The 27,320-nt window shown below is 37.8% G+C and overlaps 1 protein-coding gene across 3 annotated transcripts in view; it reads right to left on the bottom strand.

Annotated features, from left to right (window-relative positions):
• NRG3 (neuregulin 3) overlaps positions 1–27,320 on the bottom strand; it is a 1,298,130-nt gene that overhangs the window by 743,180 nt on the left and 527,630 nt on the right. For all 3 annotated transcript variants that reach the window (XM_036265093.1, XM_036265094.1, XM_036265095.1), the window contains exon 2: positions 20,855–20,984. In XM_036265093.1, coding sequence (XP_036120986.1) covers positions 20,855–20,984 — 130 coding nt within the window. The remainder of the gene's footprint in view (positions 1–20,854; positions 20,985–27,320) is intronic.

The raw sequence follows: 27,320 nt of genomic DNA, 5'->3' as shown, positions 1-27,320 counted from the left end.
GGAAGAATTGACATCATTAAAATGTCCATACTACCCAAAGCTATATATAGATTCAATGCAATTCCCATCAAAATACCAACAATATACTTCACAGAACTAGAAAAAATACTCCAAAAGTGTATATGAAACCAAAAGAGGCCCCTAATAGCCACAGCAATCTTGAAAAGAACAACAAAGTACGAGGCATCACAATACCAGATTTCAGGTTATACTATAAAGCCACTGTAATAAAAATAGCCTGGTAGTGGCCCAGGAACAGACACATAGATCAATGGAATAAAACAGAGAACCCAGAAATTGACCCAAGACAATATGCTCAATTAAAATTTGACAAAGGTTGCAAGAGCATACAGTGGAGTAAAGACAGCCTCTTTAATAAATGGTATTGGGAATATTAGACAGCTATGTGCAAAAAAAATGAAGCTAGACCACCAACTTATACCAAACATAAGAATAAACTCAAAATGAATAAAACACTTAAAAGTGACTTGTGAATCCATAAAAATCCTAGAAGAAAATGCAGGCAACAAAATTTCAGATATCACACGCAGCAGAATTTTCACTGATAACAAAACCTAAGGCAAGAGAATCAAAGGAAAAAATGAACACAAGGGACTATATCAAACTAAAAAGCTTCTGCACAGCAAAAGAAACAACCATCAAAATGGAAAGGTAACCCATTATATAGGAAAGCATAATTGCCAATGATATATCAGATAAGGGGTTAATTTCCAAAATATATAGAGTACTCACAGAACTCAACAAAAGGAAGACAAAGAACTCAATTATAAAATGGGCAGAGGAACTAAATAGACACCTCTCCAAACAGGACGTACAAATGGCTAAGAGAAATATGAAAAAAATACTCAGTGTCACTAATCATAAGAGAATGCAAACTGAAACAACAATGACGTATCACTTCATACCTGTCACAATGGCTGCCATCAACAAATCATCAAACATCAAGTGCTGGCAAGGGTGTAGAGAAAAGGGGACCCTAGTACACCGCTGGTGGGAATGCAGACTGGTGCAGCTACTATGAAAAACACTATAGTGTTATCTCAAAAAATTAAAAATTGAACTGTCATTTGATCCCACTTCTAGGAATATACCCTAAGAAACCTGAAACACCAATCAGAAAGAATATATGTACCCCTATGTTCATAGCAACACTATTTACAATAGATAATATCTGGAAACAGCCCAAATGTACATCAGTAGATGAGTGGATAAAAAAAGCCGTGGTACATATACATAATGGAGTATTATGCAGCTGTAAGTAAGAAAGATTTCTTGCCCTTTGGGATGCCGTGAAGGGACCTGGAAAGTAGTATCCTAAGCAAAACAATCCAAGCAGAGAAAGACAAATATTACATGATCTCACTTATTTCTGGAATATAATGAACTAAACAAGCTGATGAACAAAATAGACTCAGAGTCACAGAAGTAGGGTACAGACTGACAATCCTCAGAAGCGGGGGCGGGGGGAGATAAACCACAGAACTTATATGCATACATGCATAACCAATGGACATAGACAACAAAGCTGGAGATGGGAAGGAGGGTGTCAATGGGGGAAAAAGGAGAAACATCTGTAACAAAAATAAATCAATAAAATTAAAAAGAAAACAAAGGATTAAAAAAATTGCATCTTTGAGTTAATGCATTGTCTTTTTAATGAAACGTTTAGAACAAAAGATTATTTATTTGGGCATGATAAAAATCCTTATTCATACCCAAATCACCATATTTAGCCGTGCACGTGTATGAATTCTGTCTGTGCTTATAGATCACAAATATCAGGTTACAATGACATAAACTTTGAGGTATAATTTTGAACAACAGTCTCCCCTTTTATATTTTTAATTCTTTTGCCAATTAACAATTGGACCAAGCAGGAAATAAAAAAAAACACCATATCATCTTTTTTAAAACAAACAAATATAGAAAAAAACTATTACCTACAACTCACAAAAACAATAATGTTGTTAGTATATTATTATTACACAGGAAAAATAAAGCTCTCAACCTAATTTATTCAAATATTATACAAAAAGTTGAGTGTTATAAAAAACATATGTTAAGAAAAGTTAAATTCTGAGAATATATTCAGTAACCTAGTAAATGCATTTAATTGAGGGGGGTACCCTAAACATTATAAAAGAGAAAAAGAGATAAACAAATTTCACTTGTATGATAAAATTATGAAATACATGGAAAATACTGTCCTGAGTTACGAAAAGTTAGAAATGACTGCATAAGTTGTCAACAAAATATCCTATTTAAAAGGGTCCTGATAGATTCCTTTATTGGTAAATTAATTTAAAATATAAAGCAACCTTAATACAGCTGTTAACAAATTGTCCTAAAATTTGGGGAATAAATGCAGCCTTTGAAAGTTATTCTGTGAAATAAAAGTAAAAGTAATATCTAATGTAAAAGAGCTTTAAGAAAAATTAACTCAGACCAATTTCACTAATGAATATTAAATTAAAATCTTAAGTACGTTACTAGTGGTTGGAATTGAACAATAAGATTAAGTTTATCCTATGAAAATAAGGATATTTCTATATAGGCAAAACTATTAGTCTAATACATTATACAGATAGCTTAATAAGGATACCAATTTCAATTAGATGTATTTTCATAAAAAGGTCTATGCACAAATTTTATCCATACCTAATAAAAGAACATATTGAAAGTGTCAGACAAACTCTTTAGTGTATGACACAAAATAAAGATACATTTAATAAGCTTTATTTTATTGAATATTGGTTTGGACTGCTGGATCAATATAATAGTATGTGAAAATCAAATAAAACTGAATGCATGTCTGTAAAACAGAAGACATATCACTTTCATGTTACATGAACACAAGGCTGAAATCTAACAGAATGTGTAGTTCATGATTATATAGATATGAGAAAAGTACAAAAATTAGTACCTTTCTCATATCATTATAAAAAAACAATAGAAAAGCTACCATGTACAAGTTAAATAATAGAAAGATACAAGCTAAAACAATCAATAAGGGCTATGGATGAGGACATAGAGAAGTCTACAAATGAAGAGGAGTGTTATAGAAACACATGAATTAATGCAAATAAATACCACAGATGTGGAGAAGAAAATGGAATATAAAGATATTTCCAGACAAAACTAGAAGACTGAAAGCAAAAATATTACCAGTGCTTATCCCTGGAGGTTGCCATTGCAAGTGACTTTTATAAATTTTAATCTGCATTCTATAAATATTATGCAGTGAGTTTGTATTTCTATGAAAGTAATATATATAAAACTTAATAAAATACATATTTTTAAAATTATTTTTGTTAGAGATGTTTCTCCTTTTTCCCCCATTGATGCCCTCCTCCAGATTCTCCCCCCCAGCCCCCCAGTATTGTTGTCTATGTCCATTGTTATATATATATGCATATAAGTTTTTGGCTTATCTTTTTCCCCAGCCCCCTGAGGTTTGTCAGTCTGATTTCTACTTCTGTGTCTCTGGGTCCCATGACCTCACTTATTTGTGGAATATAATGAACAAAATAAGCTGATGAACAAAATATATTTTTAATAAAATATCAGAGTATATTTTGATAATGTAAAACAGTGAAAAATAAAAACAAAAGAAAACTTGTATTGCCAGGAATTAAAACCCACTGAAAAGTAAAGCTAATTAATGCACATAAGAAGAAATATTGAACCAAACAAGCTATAGTTCATAAATTTATACACACACACACACACACAAATACTGTGATAATGAGCACATTAACTCAAATAAGTAAAATGTTTTTCAATAATGACTTTGCTATTTTACCACATTTTTGATATATAGTATGAGCATATGTTCTGACTTGTCCCGGAAAGTTCAAGTTTAATTCTCATAATAACATCACCAAGAAGGTACTGTTATTTATTACCATATTCATTTTCCAATGAGAAAACTTAACAGAAAAAGTTAAATACATTCTTCTATTCTTAAAGCTAGTAAGGGGTGGAATAATATAATTTTTGTTTTCATTCCTTTTGACCAGCTCAGTGAATAATATTGCCCAGCTGCCCAAACCAGAAACTTGTCAGTTCTTCAGTCCTTTTGAATCTTCTCTTTCCCTCTTACCTTTATTCCTTCATCAGTAAATATATCTAGATTTACCTCCCTCAAATCTGTCTAGTATTTCCCCTTTAAATTCTCACTGCCAATACTTTTGATCAGCTCCCTTTTTCTTCATTTATAGGCTTTCTCTAATCCATGCTCCTTTAAAATAGCATTGTTCCTCCGTCATTGTTTTGGTATGTAAAGCTACTTTTCCCCTCAATGATGTTAGCTAATTTTTCAGAAAATGAAAATGAAGAAAGGACTATGCCTAGACTTTCTCAGACTTGAAGACCTCTAAGAGTTACAACGGAGGAGGGATGGGCTTGAAGTGAGAGACCCAGGTTCCAGAAAGCCATATTTAATCTCAACCTGTCCTACCAACCACTCCTCCAGTCATGGTTTCACCTTCAGTTCCTCTAGTGGGGAATTATCCTCAGGAGAACCACTCCTTTCAGAGAAAGCCATTACCTATGGATGTGCAGAAAGGAAGAAGGGGAAATGACCACCTGAGTGTAATTAGTCCTTATCTATGTTCCTTCTGGTCCTCATCCATGCATGCTGCCTACATTATATCGGTAACCTTATAACCAGAGCCACCCCGATGTGAATACAGGACATCAAGCCACAAATGGGAAAAGCAAAACCCAAATTCCAACAGTTCCTGTCCTTTTTTTGTTGTTGTTCTCTTTATTGATTTGAGAGAGAGAGAGAGAGAGAGAGAGAGAGAGAGAGAGAGACATCTATGGGGATGGGGGCCACAACCTAGACATGTGCCCTGACCAGGAATCAAATCAGCAACCTTTGGTGCATGGATCAACGTTCAACCAGTAAGCCACACCGGCTGGACAGTTCCTGTCCTATTTATTCCCCACAGACACACCAGCCACCTCCTACTCTAGGCTTTAGGCTGCACACATGGGAAAGTTTGATAGCATCTCTCTGTCTCCCAGCGTTTTTCAGAGGGCATTTGCACAGTGTGTTCCCTGTGCTGACGCCTTCTCTGCACAGTCACTCCAGATGGCTCTTGGGAAGGGAAGAAGAAGTTTAACATCCAGGTAGGAAGTCCTCCCTCCACTTTTTCTCTGCTTTGCAACTAGAATCTTTCAGAACAATCAAAACAGTCCTCTAAAAACAGTTCAGGAAAGTTCTCAATGCCTCCAACTACCATTAGTGGTTGAAAACTCAACTCTTAATTTTTTTTTTTCTTAGTCCAAACAGCTGGCAGAAGAAAAGATGGCCAAGTTCTCTTAACTACAAGGCTGTCACTGTAGTTTTTGCACATAGTAGCACAATTGAGGAAAGTGGTAACTCTTTAAAAGGAGCCTGTTCCATTGAGACTCGGAAGTTTTGTTTGCAGACATTCCTACCTAGTAGGAGACTAAGAATGAGGCTAGTCTCTCTGCTTCTCAGAATTATACAATTAAAGAAAAAACTCACTCAAAAACCTAAAGTGGAGAAGCCAGGAGACAATGTTCCACTTCCACTATCTGACAATACAATATCAGCCTAGTCTCTAGGCTCTCTGTTCTTCCCAGACAAGCCCACTTCGCATTGAACTTCTTAGATTAGGCATAATATGGATTGTGGACCTTCTCTTCTAAAAAATCTTGAGCTTCTTACATTATATTGTTTCATTCTTCTCTATAAGTTTATATCCCAAGGGGTCTATGGGTGGGGCAGGCTAGTGCGTGCGCATGAAAGCGCGCGCGCACACACACACAGAATCCATTTACTCTCATCCTATAGAACTGTGGATGATGCCTTTCTCATATTTGTAAAATTAAGAGGGCCTGCTTAAATAAAACAATGTTTGCTACAAGGCAGCTTTTCGTGCTGCCTATATAGAGAATGAACTGACAGCTTCTATACAGGAAAACATACAATAAATGCACACGATGCACATTTTACTCACCTGCTTAATACTCCTTATTGGTTTTCCATTACTTTAAAAAATTCACTTAAGTAAAAATAAAAAAAAATTGCTTTATATTCATATGAAGAATGTGAAGTGTTTATGAATCCAAGACAGATAGTACATAATAATGAGGGGCAAGCTTACACATATTAAATTAACAAATAGAAGTGTAAGTACCCAGTGCAGGCAAGGTATTTTGGGGGTCAAGAGCTATGAAAATGTTCATACTCTTAGGCCCAGCAATTTCACTTTTAGGTTACAATTTCAAAGAATTAGTATAAGAGAAATACTCGATCTAAGCACGGATTTCACTGAATCACCTAGCACAGGCTCGATGGACAGTGCGTGCTCCATCAGTGTGGGTGGAAGGAAAAAGTAAAGGTAGAGAATGAGAGAAACAGGGAGGACAACTACAAAGCTCTACACATGCAACTGTGGAACACTCTGCTAAATGTGGGTACGGTAACAAGCATGGTAATAGGTCACCTTCAAGTGTCCACTGTGGAGACCCCTATAGCCATAAGGAAATGTGTCTCTAGGTGGTGGGGGACAGGGGGATCAGAGTACAAAGCCGGCCTGCTGTATAGACGACCATGGAATTCTCCGAGTATGTAGGCACAGCCCGGAAAGAATGCTGTCAGGTGAACAGCATCATGTCTTGGCATAGTCAATTTGTATGGTAGAAGTGAGGGTGAAGTGCCTGTTGTTGTTTTGTTTGTTTTTTTTATCCTCACCTGAGGATACTTTTCCGTTGATTTTCAGGTAGAGTGGGAGAGGGGAGAGAGAGAGAGAGAGTGAGAGAGATCAATGTGAGAGAGACACATCAACTGATTGCCTCCCGCATGACCCTAACCAGGGCCAGAAATCAAATTGCAACCAAAGTACGTGCCCTTGACCAGAATCGAACCTGCAACTCTTTGGTTCTTGGGCCAATGCTCTAACTGCTAAGCCAAACCAGCCTGAGCTGAAGTACCTGTTTTGAATTCTACTAATATTGTGATAAAAATGTAAAACAAAACCCTAAGTTGTTGGGGACCTGGGAAATGAAGAAGGCTAATGGCAGCTTTAAAAACATACATATCTGGCCCAGTTGGTTGGGACATTGTCCCATAACCCCAAAAAGTCGTGGGTTCGACTCCAGTCAGGGCACATACCCAGGCTTTGGGTTTGATCCTGTCAGGGTACATACAGGAGGGAAATGATTGATGTTTCTATCTCTCTTCCTCTCACTAAAATCAATAAAAACATATCCTTGGACGAGGATTTAAAATATATATACATGCCTAAGCCCCACTTACAGAGGTCCAATTGTCGTCCTGTGTGTGGCCTGCACAGCCAAATGTTGCATTTCCCCAGGTGATGCAGTGAAGGTTGAACGTGACGCAAAGCCTGGCTTCCCAAAGCCAGGTGCACACTAGCAACACCGTGGAACCCAGAGGCTTGTCAGAAGTGTCGACTTGCAGCCCCACTCTAGACCCACTGAATCAGAAGAAAAAAATTGTTTTAATTCTCTCACTGAGTCCATGGACATGGCAGTCTGAAGGCATTGGCATGGGAGAGGATGAAGCTTGCTTATGCCGCCTTCTGTGGAAGCCATGCCCTTCTTAATTCAGCATTTCATTTTTTTTGAATTTGAAAAGGCAGAACAGCTATATTTTCTTCTGCAAACAGTTGCATTTTCTGAAATTCTTCTGCTTTTCTTTGGAAGAAATGTAGTCAGACACAGTATTTTCTGACACAGGGGAAAATGCAAGAGATCACAGTTTCTTCACCTGAGTTTTAAATTGGAAATGACCTGAGGAATTATCTCCAGTCATGCTCTTTCACAATGAAGAAAGCAAGGTTCATAGAAGCTAAGATTTTACCAACTGTTACATGGCTGGGAAGCAGCACAGTCTAGATTTACAGCATTATTTTTGATAAATCAGAGTCGTCCTTTTGAAAATTTAGTCTTCCATTGTAAAATTTGCTTAGCATTTTGTCATATTTACAAATAATGGCTTTCTTAGTTTGAAAGTAACATATACAATTAAAAATTATACACACACACACACACACACACACACACACACATTAGCCACAGATGAGTTATCTTGGAGGAACAAAATGACAACCTTTAAGAGTATCTATTTCTCTGAATGTTGCAGAGAACATTTTCCCCAAAGTGTGGGCAGAAAATCTTGTTCAGACACAATTACTGAGCTGCTTATGGGTAGAGGATATTTCCTGGTGGTAGAATTATGAAATGAAGCCTGGGATGGGGATTGGGGTCTCATAGTGTGCTGGGCAGCATGATTGAGATCCTCACTCTCCAAGAGCAGGCTGTAGCCCAGCAGCACCGGTACCACTTGGGATGATGTCAGACATACAGAATCTCAGGCCTCACCCCAGACCTACCGTACATGAATCTGCAGTTGAACAAAATCTCCAAGGGACTCACCCATTCATTCAATTTGAGAGACACTAATCTTATTCACAGCTTCCCAAAGGTATCTCGTAATAGAATCATCTGAAAGCATCTCAAGACCAAAACCAGAAACTTCAGAAGAGGACCCTGAGAATCTATATTTTTACAATATAGAAAGTTTGAAAAAGTTGAAAAATCAGAAAAGAGCTTGAAAGACAAACAGAACTGAGATTGTTGCTCAGTGCTGCCACCTATTCGCTGCACGTTCTTGAAGAAGCTACCTTTCCTTTTGTAGCTTCTTTCTGGGCTTCAAGTGGGGACTCAACATTCCTTTGCACGTTTAATATGAGGACTAGCTAGGCAATCAGGAAACAATGTATAAGGAGTCAAAACTTCTGCCTTGCACTTAGTAGTCATGAAACAGAAGATGGCGAATAGCATTTTTGTTGTCTCCCATTTAACATCTCAGTTTTGCCCTCTGAAAAGTGTGGGCGGTAGGTATTGTCTAGGGTTCTTTCCATTTATAAAAGTTATCCTTACTGAGTAGGTGGCAGCTTTCAAAAGCAAAGATGAACTCACAGCCTTGTGGCAGAGTCAGGTAGGTGAACAGGAATATATAATAGAAACAAGTTTTACACACAAATGAATCATTTCATACCTTCAGATAATGTTTTGGTTAGCTTGTTGAGAGAAGAGATCAAAGCTGCTATTTAATATCATTAAAGTAATTATCATATCATTCATATATGATAACCCAGGAAGAAAGGAAAGAGCTTTCCAGAAAATAAAACCTTGTCACAGAGCTTAAGGTTTCTGTGTGACTTCAATTGTGGCTCTGAATTAGCCCAGGAGAACACCCCAAACTAGCAAAATTATGAGCTTATTTAAAGTAGTTGCTTCATCAGCTTATCCTTTCTGCCAATTCTTTCCAACCTAGTATTTTTTCTCTCTCTCAACTGTCCTATTGTTAGCCTCTGTTGTATAACTGCTGGAGAATGGTTTCCTGCAGCAGTGGAGACACTCACAGACACCCACCCCCCTTCCTGAGGCTCAAAGCTGAGAGCTTCTAATTGATTCTGTGCCCTTCAGGAGCACAGGGTCACTGGGATCAATGCATCATTAAAGGGCTCCAGGGAGGCCAGGCTGAGGGCAAGCTGGCCTCCTGGTATCATTTTAGTCTCTCCACACCCCCATCTTGGAGCACCCCTCTGCCCTAAAGCCTGGGGTCTGTTGGTTTAATGAAGTCTTGTGTTGAAATAACTCCTTTCCCTGATGTTAGCTAGAACTGAATTTCTGATGTGTTTAAAGTTGTCTGAGAAATTAAAAGGCCACCTTGTGTTAGGAACTCTTACAACCTTCCTTTCTTTGTTTTCTTCCATATACGGGGTGTCACCTTATCAGCCCAAACACCAAAATGCTGCTTGGGCCATGATGTAAGCCCCACCTCAGTAATTCACTTTCACCTACGAAACCCACTGCAGCTCTACTGGAGAAAAATGTGTGTTTTAGTTGGGAAAATGTAGCACATTTCTCTTGAACATGCCAATAAGTATCTTTAAATGTAGCTTCCTGACATTCTCTCTGAATAATTCAACAATGACTGATGGTCAAGATATCCTTCAATTAATATGTTTAATTTGTTAGAAAAAAATTAGCACTGGAAAATAATTTCTTATACCTTAGAAGTTAATACATTAATTTTAGATTGTAATTCTTAAATGATTTTTGCAAGTAGTTCATATATGTAGATAAAAACCACAGCTTAATTTGGGATAAAGAAAAATAATCTTGATTTCATAATTTAATCAATGTGGCACTTCTTAAGTTTGAAAAACCATACCCTTGCCTACTCTTTTCACTCATTATAAAAATTCAGAGTTTGAGGGAATGGAATAAAAAATGTCATTGTGTCCTGATATGTTTCAGGATGTGAGCCATCAGGACATAAGAGAGGAAATAATGCAGAAAATAAGTGACCAATTGCATAAAGAATTTATGATATGAAACTGACTATTTTTAATTGCATCTGAAATAATAATGGGATTTTCTTCCTGGAGTCTGAAGGGAATGTTCTTCAGCAGCAGCCTACCCTCCACGCCTTTGTTGGAAAGCAAGAGCAAACTTCACAATGAGAAATGAGTAGATTCCTATCTTTCCAAATGCAAATGTGCTTTCATTTGAAATTAAAATATTTTATTAAAAATAATCTGTAGCATCTAAAATCCCCCATGCCGGCAGAAAGCACACACAGAAACATTGATAAGAATTTGCTATTGAGAGACTTTTTTAAGCAATTAAAAAGCATTGCTACTTCCTCTCACACGCTCTAGCTGGCTTCAGCTCCTTTAGTTTTGGAATCTTCTATGCAATATGAGCTATGTATGTATTGATCATATAGACTGGATGATCTAGATCACAGAACTTGCCACATTAAATTGAACTAGAAAATGCTCATCTCAAACCCTGTCTTATGAGTTTTTTTGAGAACATTTATCATTATATTACTACCCACCTTTCACTGGATCCGGAATATTGAATGTACTTCATAAACATTGCATGGTAATGAAAATAATGTATACAATTGACATTTATTCTTAGTGCATGTAGAATAGGAGTAAACATACATTCTATAGCACTCACATATGACATGCATAAATATACTCTATATCACTAACATGATATATATCTCTGAGATATTCTCCAAACCATGTTTAATGCTTTCATTTATTTCCTGTTTCTTTTTAAAACTGTATTCTTAAGTTCTCATTTGTTAAAAGGTGCACAGGCAGTTTTATATGTAAATACACTTGATGAAGACATCTCCTCTAAGTTGCCCAGTTTGGGAAGGATTTCCCAGTGTGGGCTTTGGTGCCCAGTGATGGTTAGTGTTTGCCCAACATGGAATCCTATCACAATAGATCATGTTGAGTTCCCCATACTCCCAAAAGCAAGTTTTATAAAGGAAGGAAATCTTTTTTTTTCTTGTTTACCATTGAAACTCAATGTCCTGCATGATGCTGGCTACTTAATATGTGTACTATAAGTGTGTGTGTGTGCCCATGTGTGTACATAGGACTAATTTTGCTTTTCCTGATACTTTATGAGTATCATTTGATGGATTTATGAACCACAAAATAAATGTGATCTTTAAAAAAAAGAATGGTAGAGATATACTCCAAGATAAAATTCAGGAATACTCTCTTCAGTTTCTTTCTATAAAACAAGGGGGACTTGAACCTCTTGTCACATTCTTGTGAAATTTATATTAAGAAAAACATATAGCATATGGTGGTCTGCTTTTTTGTGTTAGTTTCATCTGAATTATAATTAGGGCAACCATATGTCCTATTTACCTGAGGGCATTCCAAATTTATGCTTCTTTTACAGAAGAAATTATTAAAACCGCTAATCACATCTCAAATGTTTTTGAATGTGGATGACTATATGGTCATTCAGATTATAATATGTTGGGGAACTAAAGTATGTATATTTTAACCATATATGTAATTACATATATATTGTCAGTGTTTTATTTTCAAGCAGTTGAGATTTCTGGATGCCTAGATCACCAGGATTTTAGAAGAGAGAGATTGGTTAGCGGAGAGGTTAAGGGTGTAGATCCTAGAGCCAGCCTGCTTAGTCTGAGCCCTGGGCCCACTGCTGTATAACCTGAGCAATGCCTTTGGCCTTAGACACTGACATCTCCCTGCCAGGGTTCCTAGTGAGCCCTATACACAGAAGCACTGTATGGGCATTACCTAGGCTTTATTGCTTTGCTAATGTCTTCCACTTGGGGAGCGTAATTCACCTGACGTACACAAAGACTGACATTTTGATACATGCATCGACAATGTAATTTGGTCCTTAAATCATATTTTATATTTTTCTTAAAAGTAAAGTGGAAATAAATACCACCTTCAGGAAGGTAGACATGCTGCCCAGTGCTCTGGACCTTAGGCTAGAACAAGAGTCTTCTCCTTAGTCGAGGGTAGACTGCACACAGGTGTTGCAGATTGCCTCGCTGCCGCAGAGAGGTTAGGCAGGACGGCCCAGCCATCTCTGTCCTGTTTGGAGAAGGTTTTACTAGAATATTGGCCTGAGAAGCCTGCACACCAGGGCCTGTGGTACCACGGTTTGTGTTGTTCACATGGTACAGGTAGAGTATCTCTAGCTAAAATAATATTTATGGATATGCTCTTAAACTAAATTTAGTGAGATAATCTATAATCCACTTATACTTCAGCATATGCTAGGGCTCCCAGACTGTTCCAGCCTTTACTGAACTATGATCCTGCAGGCAGAAAGCAGGTGCTGGGTGAACACACAGGCTTGCTGTGGAGGGCACACTGGAAGGGTCCTCAGCCAGAATGGCCTGGGCTCTAAGAGTGGGGGGAGAGATTTTTGTATATTCCTCTCTTCAGGATTGTCAACAAGAATTCCCCTAATGAAAGGTGGCTTCTTGTTTATCCTTTTCTCATAAATTTACTCCTTGAATAACTACAATGACCATTGATTCTGAAAAATGTTCTTGTCCATCACTATTATTGAGTGTTTTAAAATTTTATTTATTTTTTAAAAATTTATCTTTATTATTGAAACTATTATAGATGTTCCTCCTGAATTCTATGTGCTGGGAGATTCTGAGTACCCATCAAGAAGCCCTGGCACAAATCTACCGATATATAAACAGCTGTGCAGATAAGCTAGCAACATGTGCACCTGGCCATGTTGTACCTTACTTCTCCGAGATTCACCAGCTATTCATACCAAACAGGTGCACTTTATTACACCAATCCTCACAATGATCCTGAAGTAGAGTAATGTTTCCCCATCAAACAGATAAGAAAACTGAGTCACAGAGTATATGTGTAATTTATCAGGCTGCTGGTTAATGAGAAGCACTGAAACCAACCAGCCAATCCACATGGGAGCCATTAATACAATTCTGACAAGTCACATTGAGGAGTAGGAAAGGAAAAATCTTTTTTTCTCTCTCTCTCTTAAAGCTGTATTCCACAAGAAGAAACTCGGAAAATCAAGTATTGGCTGAAGAATTGAAGAAATAATAGAAAATTGCTAATTTGCCTGAGTATCAAAATTATCAGTAAGAAGCCTGAACCCTCAAAATATACCCAGAAATCCGTTGGCAGGCCCCCTTTGAACCTAAATCTCCTCTTAATTAAGTAGGCGGATGTGATACCCAGTCAATTTCTCTCACAGGATTCCAGCACACACTCTGTTGCTTGGCTTCCACAGGAGAGCGGAAGGGAGGTAGAGGAAGGGCCACCACATGCAGAGCGTCGGTTGTGCGTTTGGAGTTGTCTGCTGCTTTCAAATGCATCAACCTTTTGAGGCTGAATTTTTTTTTTTAATGAAGAACTCAAGTTGTTAGTTAAATGATTTGCTAAAAAACTGAGCAAATATAAAGCTGAGCAGAGCTGTTAACTCAGATTTCTCCAACCCGGGCTCCTCTGTTTGTCTCATGTACCCCTGACCCTATCCTATAAGGTAGCTATTTAGAAAAACAAATGTATGTCAATTCTTTTATTTTTCAATTCTTCGATAGAACAAAAGACCCAAATCATAACAACCATCTCAAGAAACATCATTTCATGCTTCACCTAGAGCAGCCAAACAAGGTAGAAAACATAAAAATAAGGTAAAAATCATTGGCTATTAACTAAAAGATGTGTTTCTGGTCTTTTGCATATTTAAGTAATCTTTTAAAAACACCAACTTGGGCCCTGGCCAGGTGGCTCAGTTGGTTGGGCTCCTTCCCATATACCAAAAGAATGTGGGTTTGATACCCGGTCAGGGCACATAACCTAAATTGTGGGGTTTGATCCTTAGCTGTGGTCTATATGGGAGGTCAAAGTTTCTTTCTCACATCGATGTTTCCCTCTTTCCCTAACTCTCTCTCCCTTCCTGTCTCTCTAAAAAAACAAACAAACAAACAAACAAATCAATAAAATAACATATCCTCGGTGAGGATAAAAAACAACCAACCAAACAAACAAAAAACAAATGCTAGCTCTGGTCCAGTGCAAACAAGTCACACTAGAAGAAGGAAACCAGTGCCTAAGTGCCGTCAAGTTGTAAAATTAAGTACATTGTGCTGTTCTTTGTCTGTCTGTTTTTTGAGCTAATGAGACAATTTTGACAAACTTCATCCACAGAAAAAAAAGAGACGCATGGTTACAACTCGGCTCATTTCTTCTTGTCAAATGCAATCAACAGACTGCCTGTTATGAGCACAGCTATTGCAGATTCTTCAAGTTATATCTGGGCTGTGGCAAATATTCTCAGGAACATTCATCTGCTGAAGCTAAAAATTTCTCTTAGGTTTTTTGTCTGTTAGTTTGTTTTTTGCTAATCTTGCCCTGAGAATATTTTTATATAGAATGGGAGGGAAGAAGGAAGTGAGGGAGAGAGAGAAAAACATCAATGTGAGAGAAACACATGGACTGGTTGCCTATCGCACAGGGTTCGGGGTTCAAACCTGAAACCGGGAATCAAACCTGAGACCCTTCAGTCCAAGGGCCAATGCCCTAATCGCTGAGCCAAACTGGCCAGGGCTCCTCTAAGGTTCTTCACCCTGTTATTCAGTCCCACGCTGCAGGGACTCTGCTGCTAGGCCTGGATTTATAGCTGTTTCAGCCTTCGTCCTCCCTGGTCAATGGAGTTCAGGGCTATGTGCCAAAACTCCATTTCCATTCTGACTTGCTTCCACCACACAAAATCATTAGTTGCTGCTCTCAGAGCACTTAGGGAGAACCATTTGATAAAGAGGACCCTCACTGGGTGGAAGAGCTAATGGGTCTCCAAAGTGACAAAGCAAAGCACTGAGAGGGATGGCCCTGTAATTTTATACACTAAATCATAGGAATATGGTCGCCTTGTACACAGCCAATGCTCTTACAAATGGAAGCTTTGATTTTAAAATGCACTAAGGCTGAACACGACACAGTAAGAACAGCAGCTCCTTGTGAGGCTCTGCTCCCCTTTCAGTCGCTCCCCCCTCTCACCACTCTGAGCATTTCACCCAGGTGGCTGCACAGGCCATCAGCCCGTTATGGCAGCAGCACCTTAAGGCAAAGGCTGCTAGTGGATTGCGTTCCTCTTTCTCTAGCAGTTCCATATTTCAAGTGATTCGAGCATCTTCAAGTGAATGGCTTGATAGATTTCCAAAATGATCACTACAGGTCAAATTCAGCTCAAATATCATCCTTTCCAAATCCTTTGAAAATCCATTTTTGCAGCAAAGATGGTAAAACATTTAATGAACTTCAATTCAGAAGAGACACATCCTTTTAACTTAAATTTGGCCTTGAAACACATTTGGTCCATTCGAATGCCTAACAATCTTTTCACTTCTTTCACTCTAGTCAAATACATCACGGATAGCACCATTTCCTAAGTTCTTAACATTTCCATAAATGACATAAATAAATATATTCAAGAACATCCTATTTTGATTCAGAATATTTTGATTCAAGGAGTTACTAGTGAAATGCTTTCTTTCTCTATCCAACTTTATTTCTGTAGTATGTATCTTCCTATTCTTATGTTTTAAAACACTTGAATTTAGTATTAAAAAATATTATAAAGAGTATCAATAAAGAGTATAAACGAATAATGAGTAAAAGAAGAGACAGAGACATTCAAATATACTTGGTAATGTTTAATCTGAAAGGGCATAATTGAAAGTCCTCTTAGCTTAATAAAAATAAATTATAATGACCTCAATTTAACAAAGACAGAGATACTATCTATCTTTCTTATTGAAAATATGAGAAGCAGAGGTCAAGCGTCTTAACCAGGTGTTATATAAATGAAATATGTGTGCACTGTAGAGATCTTACAAAATTCATAAGGATCAAAGACGAAAATAGTTGTGAATTCTATTAGCCTTCTTGTTTATTTCTTTCAGAATCTGATCACTTATATGTTCAACTTAGCAAGTTTATAACCTGATTTGCATACATACATGATATAATGAACATTTTCATGTCCTTAAAACCTTTTGAATTGTCCAGACATCTAAGTTCAGGCTATTTATTTTCTATAAGAAATAAACCTGTGTTGAACATCCTTACAAATAAGTCTACATATGCATCTATTCTTAGAAACAATATAAAGATTTTGAAACATACTGAAACATTACCTATAGAGGGTATTTAACAATATGCACTTCCTCAAGTAGTGACTATGTTTCTACTAAACCCTCACCAGGGTATTTGCTTTTTTAAATTATTAAATATATGACAGCCAAACAAAAAGTTATTTGCATTTCTTTGTGAAGCTGAGTATTTTTCCTGTTTATTGGTTATTTGTATTCCTTTATTAAGGGAAGAGTATGTTCCTCTCCTTGTCCATTCTCCTGTTGAAGATTAAGTTTAGTGTTATTCTTACTCATCTATGTTACTTCTTTAAAATATTAATTCTCTGCCATATTTGTTGTACAGTTTACTGATCTTTTATCTATCTTTTACTTTCATTTCTGATTTATTATATTCATATCAAAAAACAAGTGTCAATGTTGTAACAATGCTATTAATTTTTAGTTCAAGAAGTCCTTTTAATTGCTGACATAAATAAATATGTAATTTTTTACTGTTTCCTGAAGACTTTATTTATTTATTAATTATACTAATTTCTGAACTAAGAACAGAGAAGTAAAAATCCTATTTTGATTGGTTTTAACTGATAGTCAACCAAATTTAACCAATGATCAGTTTCTCAGTTTTCCTATTTATGAATCTCCTTTATTCTACATGAAGTTTTGCAATATGCCAGGTTCTGTTTCTATCAGTCAGCCAGTAGTCAATGACTTTATAGTATATTTTAAATTCAGCAAGATCAACTTTGCCTATTTATTTATTTATTATTTTTTGCATTTATCTTCAGATAGAGCAGGAGGGAGAGAGGGAGGAAGGGAGAGAGAAATCGGCTGTTTGTCACCCATACAACCCCAACTGGGGCCGGAAACAAACTGCAACCGAGGTACATGCCCTTAGCAGGAGCCGAACCTGGATATCTCTGGTCCATAGACCCATGCTCTAACAACTGAGCCAAACTGGCCAGGGCCTTATTTATTTATTGTTCTTTAAAATTCCTCTGTCCAGTTAGTTTTAGAATCTTCACATTCCTCTTAAACTTTTATTAGTTTGTTGTATAATTTCTAATTACTCATAATATAAATGCATTTCTGAAAGACCTGAAAATATACTAAAGAGTGAGAAAATAACAAACTGAAACACCTCCCTTATCCCAAGATTGGCACTGTTAACGTTTTTTAGTATATCTTTCAGATTTTCTATCAGGGATGATCTAGGTAGTTTTGCTACTATTCTTCCTTGGCCAGTAAACAGAAAAGTGTTAAGAGTATGATCAATTTTTTTGTGATGTAGAAAATATTTTTGATTCAGTTTATGATAGGATTGTGAATTATTTTTAAAATACTAGAAAATATAATCAATTTCTCTCAGGTGTGAATGTTTAATCTTTTGAAACATGGAAAAAGTAAACTATTTAATGGCTAGATTCACTTACACCTTTTTATGTTGTTGGTCTGATATATTACATTGCGTTTTATTTCACTGGAAGAGTAATCCAGTTAGTGGTGTGTCATAAAGCTATCCTAGTAGCATGCTAGTCACGTGAAAATATTTTTCCTTGTTTTCTTTATTTCCTAACAATGAAGAATTTCACTTACTCCAAGTACATTAGAAAATATAGTGCCATTTAATTCCTAAGTTCATTTCTGTATGTATTTATTCAACAGTATCTTGGTGATAGGAAGTGTTCAATAAACATTTGTCAAATGGAGAAGAATGAATGAAACACACTACTTAAATAGAGTGCTACACAAAGTGGCACATTATTAATAACTACACTGGAAATCTTTGAAGTGGCTGATGTAGGAACAAACATAAGTCTTTTATTCACAGCAAAGCCTAGGAGATAAATAGCGGGCACATGCGATATGTGATTTATTCATACATAAAGTAGGAGATTTATAGGTCTCTATTAAGCTACTCGAGCTCCAACTCTGTCTTAGGCTACTCCTTTGTCATGATTAGCTATGTTGTGACTATGTTAAATAACAGGTTGACTGTGATGATATATGCAAAAATTATGAAGACTGATGGCCAAAATTATTACACATCTACATTGTTCCAGCTAAACCATAGGTATATCTCCGTTTGCATATTTTTTAAAAATTAGACATGTACATGTGCACAAAAGAAAATATTTTTTATCTGGACCTGAAATCCATTGTCATAGCTGAACTATGTCTCCCAAATCATGCATATGTGGAACTCCTAACTTCCAAACCTTAGAATGTGGCCATATTTGGAGAGAGGATTTTTATAGAGGTAAAGTTAAAATAGGGTCATTAACTTAACATAGGGAGTGGACCCCAATCCAATATGACTGGTATCCTTATAAGAGGATATCTGGATACAGATATGCACAGACTGAAAAAAATGAGTTGACACAGGGAAGAGTAAACTATCTACAAGCCAGAAAGAAAGATCTTGAAGGGCACCTTTCTGTGATGGCCCTCAGAAGGAAACACTATACAAACACCTTGATCTCAGACTTCTAGCCTCTAGAATGGTGAGAAAATATATTCTGGGTATTTAACCCACCTAATCTGTGGTGCTGTGTTACAACAGCCCTAGCAAATTAATATGCCCATGAATTAATAGAGATTGCAGTGAAGAAGAATGTTGAGAAAGAATAAGAATTATTTTATTCCTTTCAACATCTCAGTTTTTAAAAAATTAATCATACCAGCCTGTACTCTGTGATGGGGCCTGACCTGATCCTTCCCTGGGGCAAAACACCATTAGAAAAGCCACTGCGCTAGGTGAGACTTCTGATTAACCCCCATCATCAACCAATTAGGAATTTAAACTTAACTGATTGCATTGCAGTGATCCCATGGGATAGGCAAAGGTAGCTGTAACAGGTGCATGTGTATCTGTCAGAGTCTGCAAGTGTGTCATGCTTTCAAAGAGTGGCTCATTCTTGGCTTTTCCCTTGAGATCTCCAGTCATGTGTGGGTTTTCTATCTGGGTCAGTGCTGACCTACTAAATGTAACAAAAAAAGGGAAATGTAAGGAGGTACCATTCCCAACCCCATCATCCCCAACCCAGGCTCACAGAGAATGGAAAAGGGGTATACATTTTATAAATGGGGTAAATATAACAGCACTGTGCAAGTCTCATGAAGCCACCATGGCAAAGTGCGAAGGTCACTGTTGCTTCACCTGACACAGGATGCGTGGTTACTTCTGCAGAGATCTGCTACTATCACGTCTCAGTTCTTCCACACCTGTGACCTGCCCACTGTGGCAACTCATCTGCCCTGGAGTGAAGCTGGCCCCAGGAGCCAGGCAAAATCTGCTGACACATTCTAACTTCACAACTCTACGATGCATTTCTCTGTGTCATCTTCATAAAACAACATGGAGTGGAGGTTTATAATAGTGACAGAGAGAGAAAAAAGGCATAATTTCCCATGTTTCATGATTCAGAATAATTAATTTAATAACTGTGGCATATGAGAAGAGTAAATAAAGAGAAGGAAAGGGGTGTGGATATATATGATCATTGAAGCATATACAACTGCAAGGAGAAACAAATGACCAGGATAGTGCTGGAAATAAAGCTTGGTGGGAAAAATGTTTCAGATGCTAATTTGATTCTTCTGCAGAGCCTTAAAGGTGCAGTGTCTGCAGGTGCACTACTTATCTCCACTTGTTTTTATTTTTAGCAGTTATATAACCTTATGTCTCTAAAAAACAATTAAACACCTTCCTGATTTCTACTGGGAATTTTCCCTATGTAGTTCTCTACTTAGACCACAACAGAACTATGATTTCTTTTACAACATTTTGCTGGAGAGTGTTTCATCATCAGAGGTGTTCAAAAATGGTACTGAAATAAATAAATGAGGGAAAAATCAAAATAAGATGCATTTTCCTCTGGACACAGTTGTAGTCTCTGGGATTCTGTGCACAGTCACATCGATATGCTAGATCTCCAGAGGAGCAATTTTCTTTGTCACGGTACAGTCTGTAGGTTTCCAAGAAGGGATTCCTTCTGAGTATGCACATATGAACCTAGATCCCACCAAAAATAGAGGCCTCTAAAGTGAGTGAACACATATTTCTATCCAGTTTGTAGTTCTAGAAGTAAATCATCCTTTTATTGGTTAGGTAAAACTTAGATCTTATCTACTTTAATTCAGTTTTATCTTCTATCATCCTTGTCCCTTCTCATAGTAAGACTACTGATTCCACCATTCAAACAGCTGGACTAGATATATCACACTGTATATTCACGGAGCTAAACATGCCCTCCAACCAGCAGGCCTCTCTGAGGGCTACCCTCAGAGCCAGTGGCTACAGTAGCTTACCGACAGTGTTTGTGGGATCCAGTCAAGGTTTCGATCACAAAGCATTCACCGTCATTGAGACAGTAGGCAAGGTCCTTGTCTCGGCAGGGTTTGAAGTGCTCCGATCGCTCAGTGGAATATGTTGTCGTATCTGTCAAGGGAAGCACACATAGCAATAAGGTCGGTAGTGCATTCTGACACCACCAGATCCCATCCTGGGCCTGCATCTCTGCATTGAGGCCTCCTCATGGGCACTGACCTGGGGAGCACTAGACAGACAGGATAAACCCTCCCTCCACTGTAATGAAAAAATGTGATTGAATGTGACCCCTCAAATTCATATATTGGTATCAGGAGGAGAGGGCCTTTGGAGGTGATTAAATCATGAATGGGATCAGTACCCTGAAAAATAAAGCCCAGAGATCTGCTTTGCCACTTCCAGTCATGTGAAGACACAGCAAGAAGATGGCCTTTTATAAACCAGAAGACCTCACTGGACACTGACCATGCTGGCACCTTGATCTTGAACTACCCAGCCTCCAGGACTGTAAGAAATACATTTCTTTTGTTTATTATAAGTAACCCAATCTTTGGTATTGTTATAGCAGCCAGGAGGCAACCACTGTATTCGATTGATTTATTTCTGCAGATTTTAACAGTTGGTATTACTTTATAAAAGCTTCATCTGAGGAAGCATTAACCACGAAAGCTGAATGATCCTTTAAACACCTCAAATCTGCTTTCATTAATTTCAGTTTTAGCAAACATGTTGTGTGAGGAATGGAAACACTGTCCCCTTCCATTTATTGTTGCCAAATATCATCAAACATCTGATCAAAGCCTATTGTGATTGTTTGTGGAAACCAATGTCAGTTTCTGTGAGGTTTTTCTGTTTATTTTTGTTTTTTAGTTGCAGCTGTTATTGGCTAATGGCCAAGCCAATTATTCCTTCACTTTCTCCTTTGTTATGTAATTAAAATTAAAATGTTCCAAATTCTAAAACAGAATCTCTACTGTGAAATTTTTTCTGGTAATTATTTAACAAGACCAAATTATCGTCATTTTTTAGCATTATCTTACACATGTATTTTAAAATTATAATTACTTACATTTTTTTCAGTTATGCTATATGTCTACATCTACTTCCCAAACATAAAATTAACCATAAGGATGTGCTATTTGCTAGACACAGACTCGAAGTCACATGTAGACATTCTAGTTTCAGAATTTTATGCAACAGAAGTATTAGCACCAATTCCATTGTGACAGTCAAGGAAAAATATATTTAAAAAGTCAAAGATGAAGAAATGATTTGGCATTTAAGCTCTTTTCATTTCCTTTCCATAGATCCACATTGATAATAATATTCAACAACACAGGCAAATTGTACCTGCTTACTGCGTGGAAGTCACAGTGACCCCGTTCCTGATCCATCATCCACACTAAGGGGTAGTGATTGTCCTAAAAGAAAATTCACTCATCTCCTTCCAACCTTTAAAACTCCTCAGTGGGCCCAGGTAGTGTTGCTCAGTGGTTGAGCATTGACCCATGCACCAAGAGGTTGCTGGTTCGATTCCCAGTCAGGGCACATGCCCAAACTGTGGGCCAAAAACCCAATGAGGGGTATGCAGGAGGCAGCCAATCAATGTTCCCTTTCATTGATGTTTCTATTTCTCTCTCCCTCTCTCTTCCCCTCTCTCTCAAATCAATAAAGGGAAAAAAAAATTAAATAAAAAATAAAACTCCTCAGTGGGCCTCATTCCCATAGGAATAACTCAAAATTCCTTAGTAGAGCAAAGAAACACCTAGGCCATGCGGAATTGTGCCTGTCTAATCTCATCTTCTTCTACCCTAAACATACAACTTAATTTCTATTATTTTATTTGCCCAAATGCCAGGAATTATCATACTGCTCCTTCCTCCTGGACCATCTTTCCCTCTGCTGAGACACCAGGAGTCCTTCGGAGCTCTCATCTCCCCTCCTGTCCCTCTAGCTTCTTTACTGCTGGTATCATGGCATTTAAGCAGCCAGTAACTATTTGCTCACGTTTTTGCTTCTTTCATCTGTGAGTTCCTTAAGGCCAGACAGAGGTTGAGCCTTAATAAGAATTGGTGCTCAGTAAAAACGTTTCCAATAAATGTGATCACTCTAACATCACTAATAGTTTAAATGCCACTATGAAAGACAGGATCATTAAAGACATTACAATCATAAGACATTAATGCACATCCTACAATAAAATGTTAGAATTTCACATTAATGTCATTTTAGTATACTCATTTGGACACTGATGAATATTGAAAAAATAAACATTGCCTTCAGATTCAGACAGACAATTCATATACTACTCATATTTTGTGAGCATTGAATAATCCACGTCTTATATCCTTTCTTAGATACAATGGGAACTTATCTTCTCCATTTCAAAACACCTGCCTGTTAATATTTCATCACAAAATAAAGGCTCTGTAAACAGACATATCTTCTGTTTTCTAACAGAAATCTACAGGGAAGATTTGATATTCAAGACAATATGTGATCAAGTTCTTTTTCTTTGGGAAATATTTAAAATTCAAGAGATCCAAGCAAAAGATTCAATGTGAAACACCACACAATTGACTGCTACTCTGACTGCTGAAGTATAGTAACTCATGATCAAGTTGGTTTTCTTTATTTTATTATCCCCACGTGAGAACATTTTTGCATTTATCTTCAGATAGAGCAGGAGGGAGACAGAGAGAGGAAGAGAGAGAGAGAAACATCGATGTGAGAGAGACACATCGAGTGGTCGCCACACACATGACCGCAACAGGGGCCAGGAACAAACCGCAACCGAGCTACATGCCCTTAGCGGAAACCGAACCCAGAACTCTCTGGTCCACAGGCCGATGCTCTTAACCGCTGAGCCAAACCAGCCAGGGCTAAGTTTTCCTTTAATTTCTTATTATCCGTTTATTGATATTTACTGATCTTTCCTCTGAGAACAGCTCTTCATTAACATGACACACATCATAAAAAGTGAGATCCTTCTTTTGTAATCAGTGGTATTAGCAGGCAGCAGGCTCCAAGAGCGATACAATGCAAAGCAATTACAATCAATTAGTTTCACCTGACAACAGCTGTCTCCAGGGGTTACCCTCACTCTACCAACTGCTTTCCCCATCACATCATCATCTGTCAGAAGATCTGAGACCCAAGTAAATGCCTCTGCAAACATCCAAGTTGGGAGAGCACAGAGATTGACATGCACTCAGGTTTTCTATTATTGTGGCTTAGAAAATCTTAAAATTAATTTGAAATGCAGCTGCTTATCCTTCACAACAACTTGATTGAATTAAAAGAAAATGACATTATTAGTTTAATAATGTAACATGATAAAAAGTAATAGGATGTTGGGCTTAATCTTTCTGTAGGTAAATAAACCACAATTACCAATACATTTGAAATCTCAGAATTCACCTGAGCATTTCACCATATGTTACCCATATAACACTATTCACCTAAAATCACTGACATTAGGCAAGGTAAGTAAAATCCACCATGAGGTGACATTTTATAGTTGTAAGGCAACATGCCAAATATATGGATAGAAAGATAGAAACATTCCTTAATAAAATCCTAGGCTGCTCTACTAACACTAAGACCACCTGTACACTTTGTGAAATATAAGAAATGATACTATATCTAAGTCACTGTTAGGTTTTCTCTTACAACCAAACATAGCCCAACAAAGAGACAGTAATAATTTTGGATGACAGCCTTCAATACTTGTATATCTGCTTATAAGTGCATTCATGTATATATTTGTTGAATATTTAACATATGATATATCACAAGCATATGAAACAGAACATAAATAAAAGAGTAAGGTAAAATAAAATACAAGGTGCAATACTTTATTTTCTGTCTGCCCTCGGTGACATTGTGCTCTAACACAACTAGCTGCACATTTTGTTCTGACAGAGAAACATTTGTGCAACTGAGATGATAGATACGATCTAACTCTGAACTGTGAAAGTTATGGCCTTAAATAACATTGGGTGCCTTACAATCAGATAGAGAACTCCCATTTCTTAACTTATCCAACATTTTTGGAACCTGTCTATAATTTTTGAAACTACATCACACTTAAGAAAGTCTAATACACTAAACTGCCCATAATATATGGTAATATCTTGTCATGTATTTAAAATTTGAAAATCACCTTCTATCTCTAGGGATATAATCTGGTAATACATTTGTTATAGAGCTCTTTATTGCCTTCAAAAATTGTATGGATGACCATGTAAGTAAACCAGGAGGGGCCAAACTCTCTGCCTTATTCCAGAAGCTTCTTTATTAGACACCACTCTCTCTGCCAGGTCAGCACCTGAATCTACCATCTAATTGCACTGTGAACTGGGGGCAGATCAGGTTTTCACCTCTTTGATCCACCATCCTCTGGATGACCAGACACAGAGGTTTACTCAACAGATGCATATAGAAGGGTGATCTTTTTATACATGACATTTTCTAAAAGTGCTGTATTGAAAAGTGTGCATGCTCTTGTTATCATCATAAAACAAAAACTCTATTTTGAAGAATAATAACTGGGATATGAATATGTGTTTAGAAGTTACGACATGAGAAAGCTCATGTTAGGTGAACTGTCCAGATTTGTGTGAGAGGGGCCGATACCGACTCCAGAGGATGGAGGGGAAGAAAAGAGAAAAAACAAAAACAGACACATATCTAGGAAAGATTTTCTAAAAGAGAGGCCTGGCAGGTAAAGAAATGTTAGGCTTAACATGAACCATGATGGGGCTAAGGAAGGGTCTTCCAAGCACATAATCGAAGGCCAAGGTCTCAGGTCAAGGAAGCCTGTTGCTGGCTTGCAGAGACATGCCCACGCCGTTGGGACCACAGGGGCTGTGCAGTTAGCTGGACCGCTCATCTGACACTAGTTATATGTAGAGTTAAATGTGTTTCCTTGTATTTTTATGGTTTTGGTATCTACCTCTAGGGAGGTCAGGGAAAGTGCTTTGTTTTTCAGTTTTGTATTTTTTTCCACATCATGTAACATACAAAGTAAGCAATCAGTACAGTAATTAAACACACAGCGGGAGGTGGGGATGCTTAATTCATTAAAAGCAAAATGGGAAGAAAATGTAAGGCTGGAAGACAGAAATCCCTGCAGAATTTGCAATGGAAGTTAATTTATTAACGAATTAAAACAATGACTGGTTTCCCCTTAAGTCCTGAGTGGAACCTGCATCTTACTGAGGAGTTTTCTCTGTGGCCAGCATGGGTGCACACAACGGAAGCACAGATTTTGTTGCAGGAACAAAGGTGTTAAATGTACAGATAATAACTGCAGCAGATAATCAAAAATGGCGGGGCTTAATTTAGGCTATAGTTCTCTCAGACGGCTTTCCCCAGGGTTGGCGTTGGTTTTGAATGGGAATGATTTAATGGCACAGGAAAAGGAATTCTAGCTATGAAGAGGCAGAACGCCTCAGGAGGGAAAGTGATGAGGCCCAGCATAGACCTAAGTACACTCTTCAAGTTCCTGGCTTGAAAATGTCCGGTTCATCAAGCCCTTTTTTCCTTCCCCCACTGAGTTCATGACAAGACAGTTCTCCAAGAAAAGTTAAGAATCTGGTGGTGCGGTCTAAAAGCTTTTCGGATTAGAAAAATACCTTTACAGGCAAGAAGCCATTTAAATGAGGTCGTTGACTCCAGCAGCGCCGTCTGTGGGAGCAGTGGGAATGCAACCTGCTCTATCCTTTAGTTCCCGTGGAATCTGCTGCTCATGGGCGCCCTGGAAGGAGCGCTGGCATGAGACTGAGTTACAAAATATTTAATGGTCAAGGAAATCTACAAGAAGAATGCATCCGTGTTTGAAAGGGAAACAAACCATTTCTCAGCTGGCAAGAGGCAACGATAGCTTTGTCCCCGCTGCCAGAGCTCAGACAGTGGTTCACTTTGCTGGCGTGGGAGAAGTGGCGGTGTCCAGCAAGGAACCGAAAGTTCAGCTGCGTGGTGGGGCTGCTGTGAGGACTGACAGTTCCGTGTGTCCCAGGGCTACCAATTCTCACCGCAAATGTAAAAAGGATTCTTGTTAAATGTGCATGATCTATCTGCCTCCTTCTAGTTTGAATTCTCATTTTTACAAACTCTGCTGCAGCTTAAACAAACCTTCACAGGACACAGCTTGCTTAGCAGAACTGCATTTATTTGGGAACTGCAGTTTATTAATGCCAAATATATTTCCTCCTACCAGCAAGCGTGCACACACACGCCTACACAAACTGCATGCACCTGTATAGTTACAATAGCAGCTGCTTCACTGGAGCTCCTGGCTCCGGGTTGGCTCCATACCATCTGCTTCACAGACGCCAACCCTGCTCCCCACGCCACTCTACCAAAATGCTTCCCTCTCTGTCACCATCTCTAAATGCAGTGCAGATTTCAATATTTTTTCCACACTTGTTGGAACTTTCAGAA

Source organism: Molossus molossus, unplaced genomic scaffold (assembly GCF_014108415.1).
Source record: "Molossus molossus isolate mMolMol1 unplaced genomic scaffold, mMolMol1.p scaffold_m16_p_17, whole genome shotgun sequence".
Classification (NCBI taxonomy): domain Eukaryota; kingdom Metazoa; phylum Chordata; class Mammalia; order Chiroptera; family Molossidae; genus Molossus; species Molossus molossus.
The sequence above is the reverse complement of the archived record's forward strand: the minus strand, read 5'-3'. Positions and strand labels throughout refer to the sequence as shown.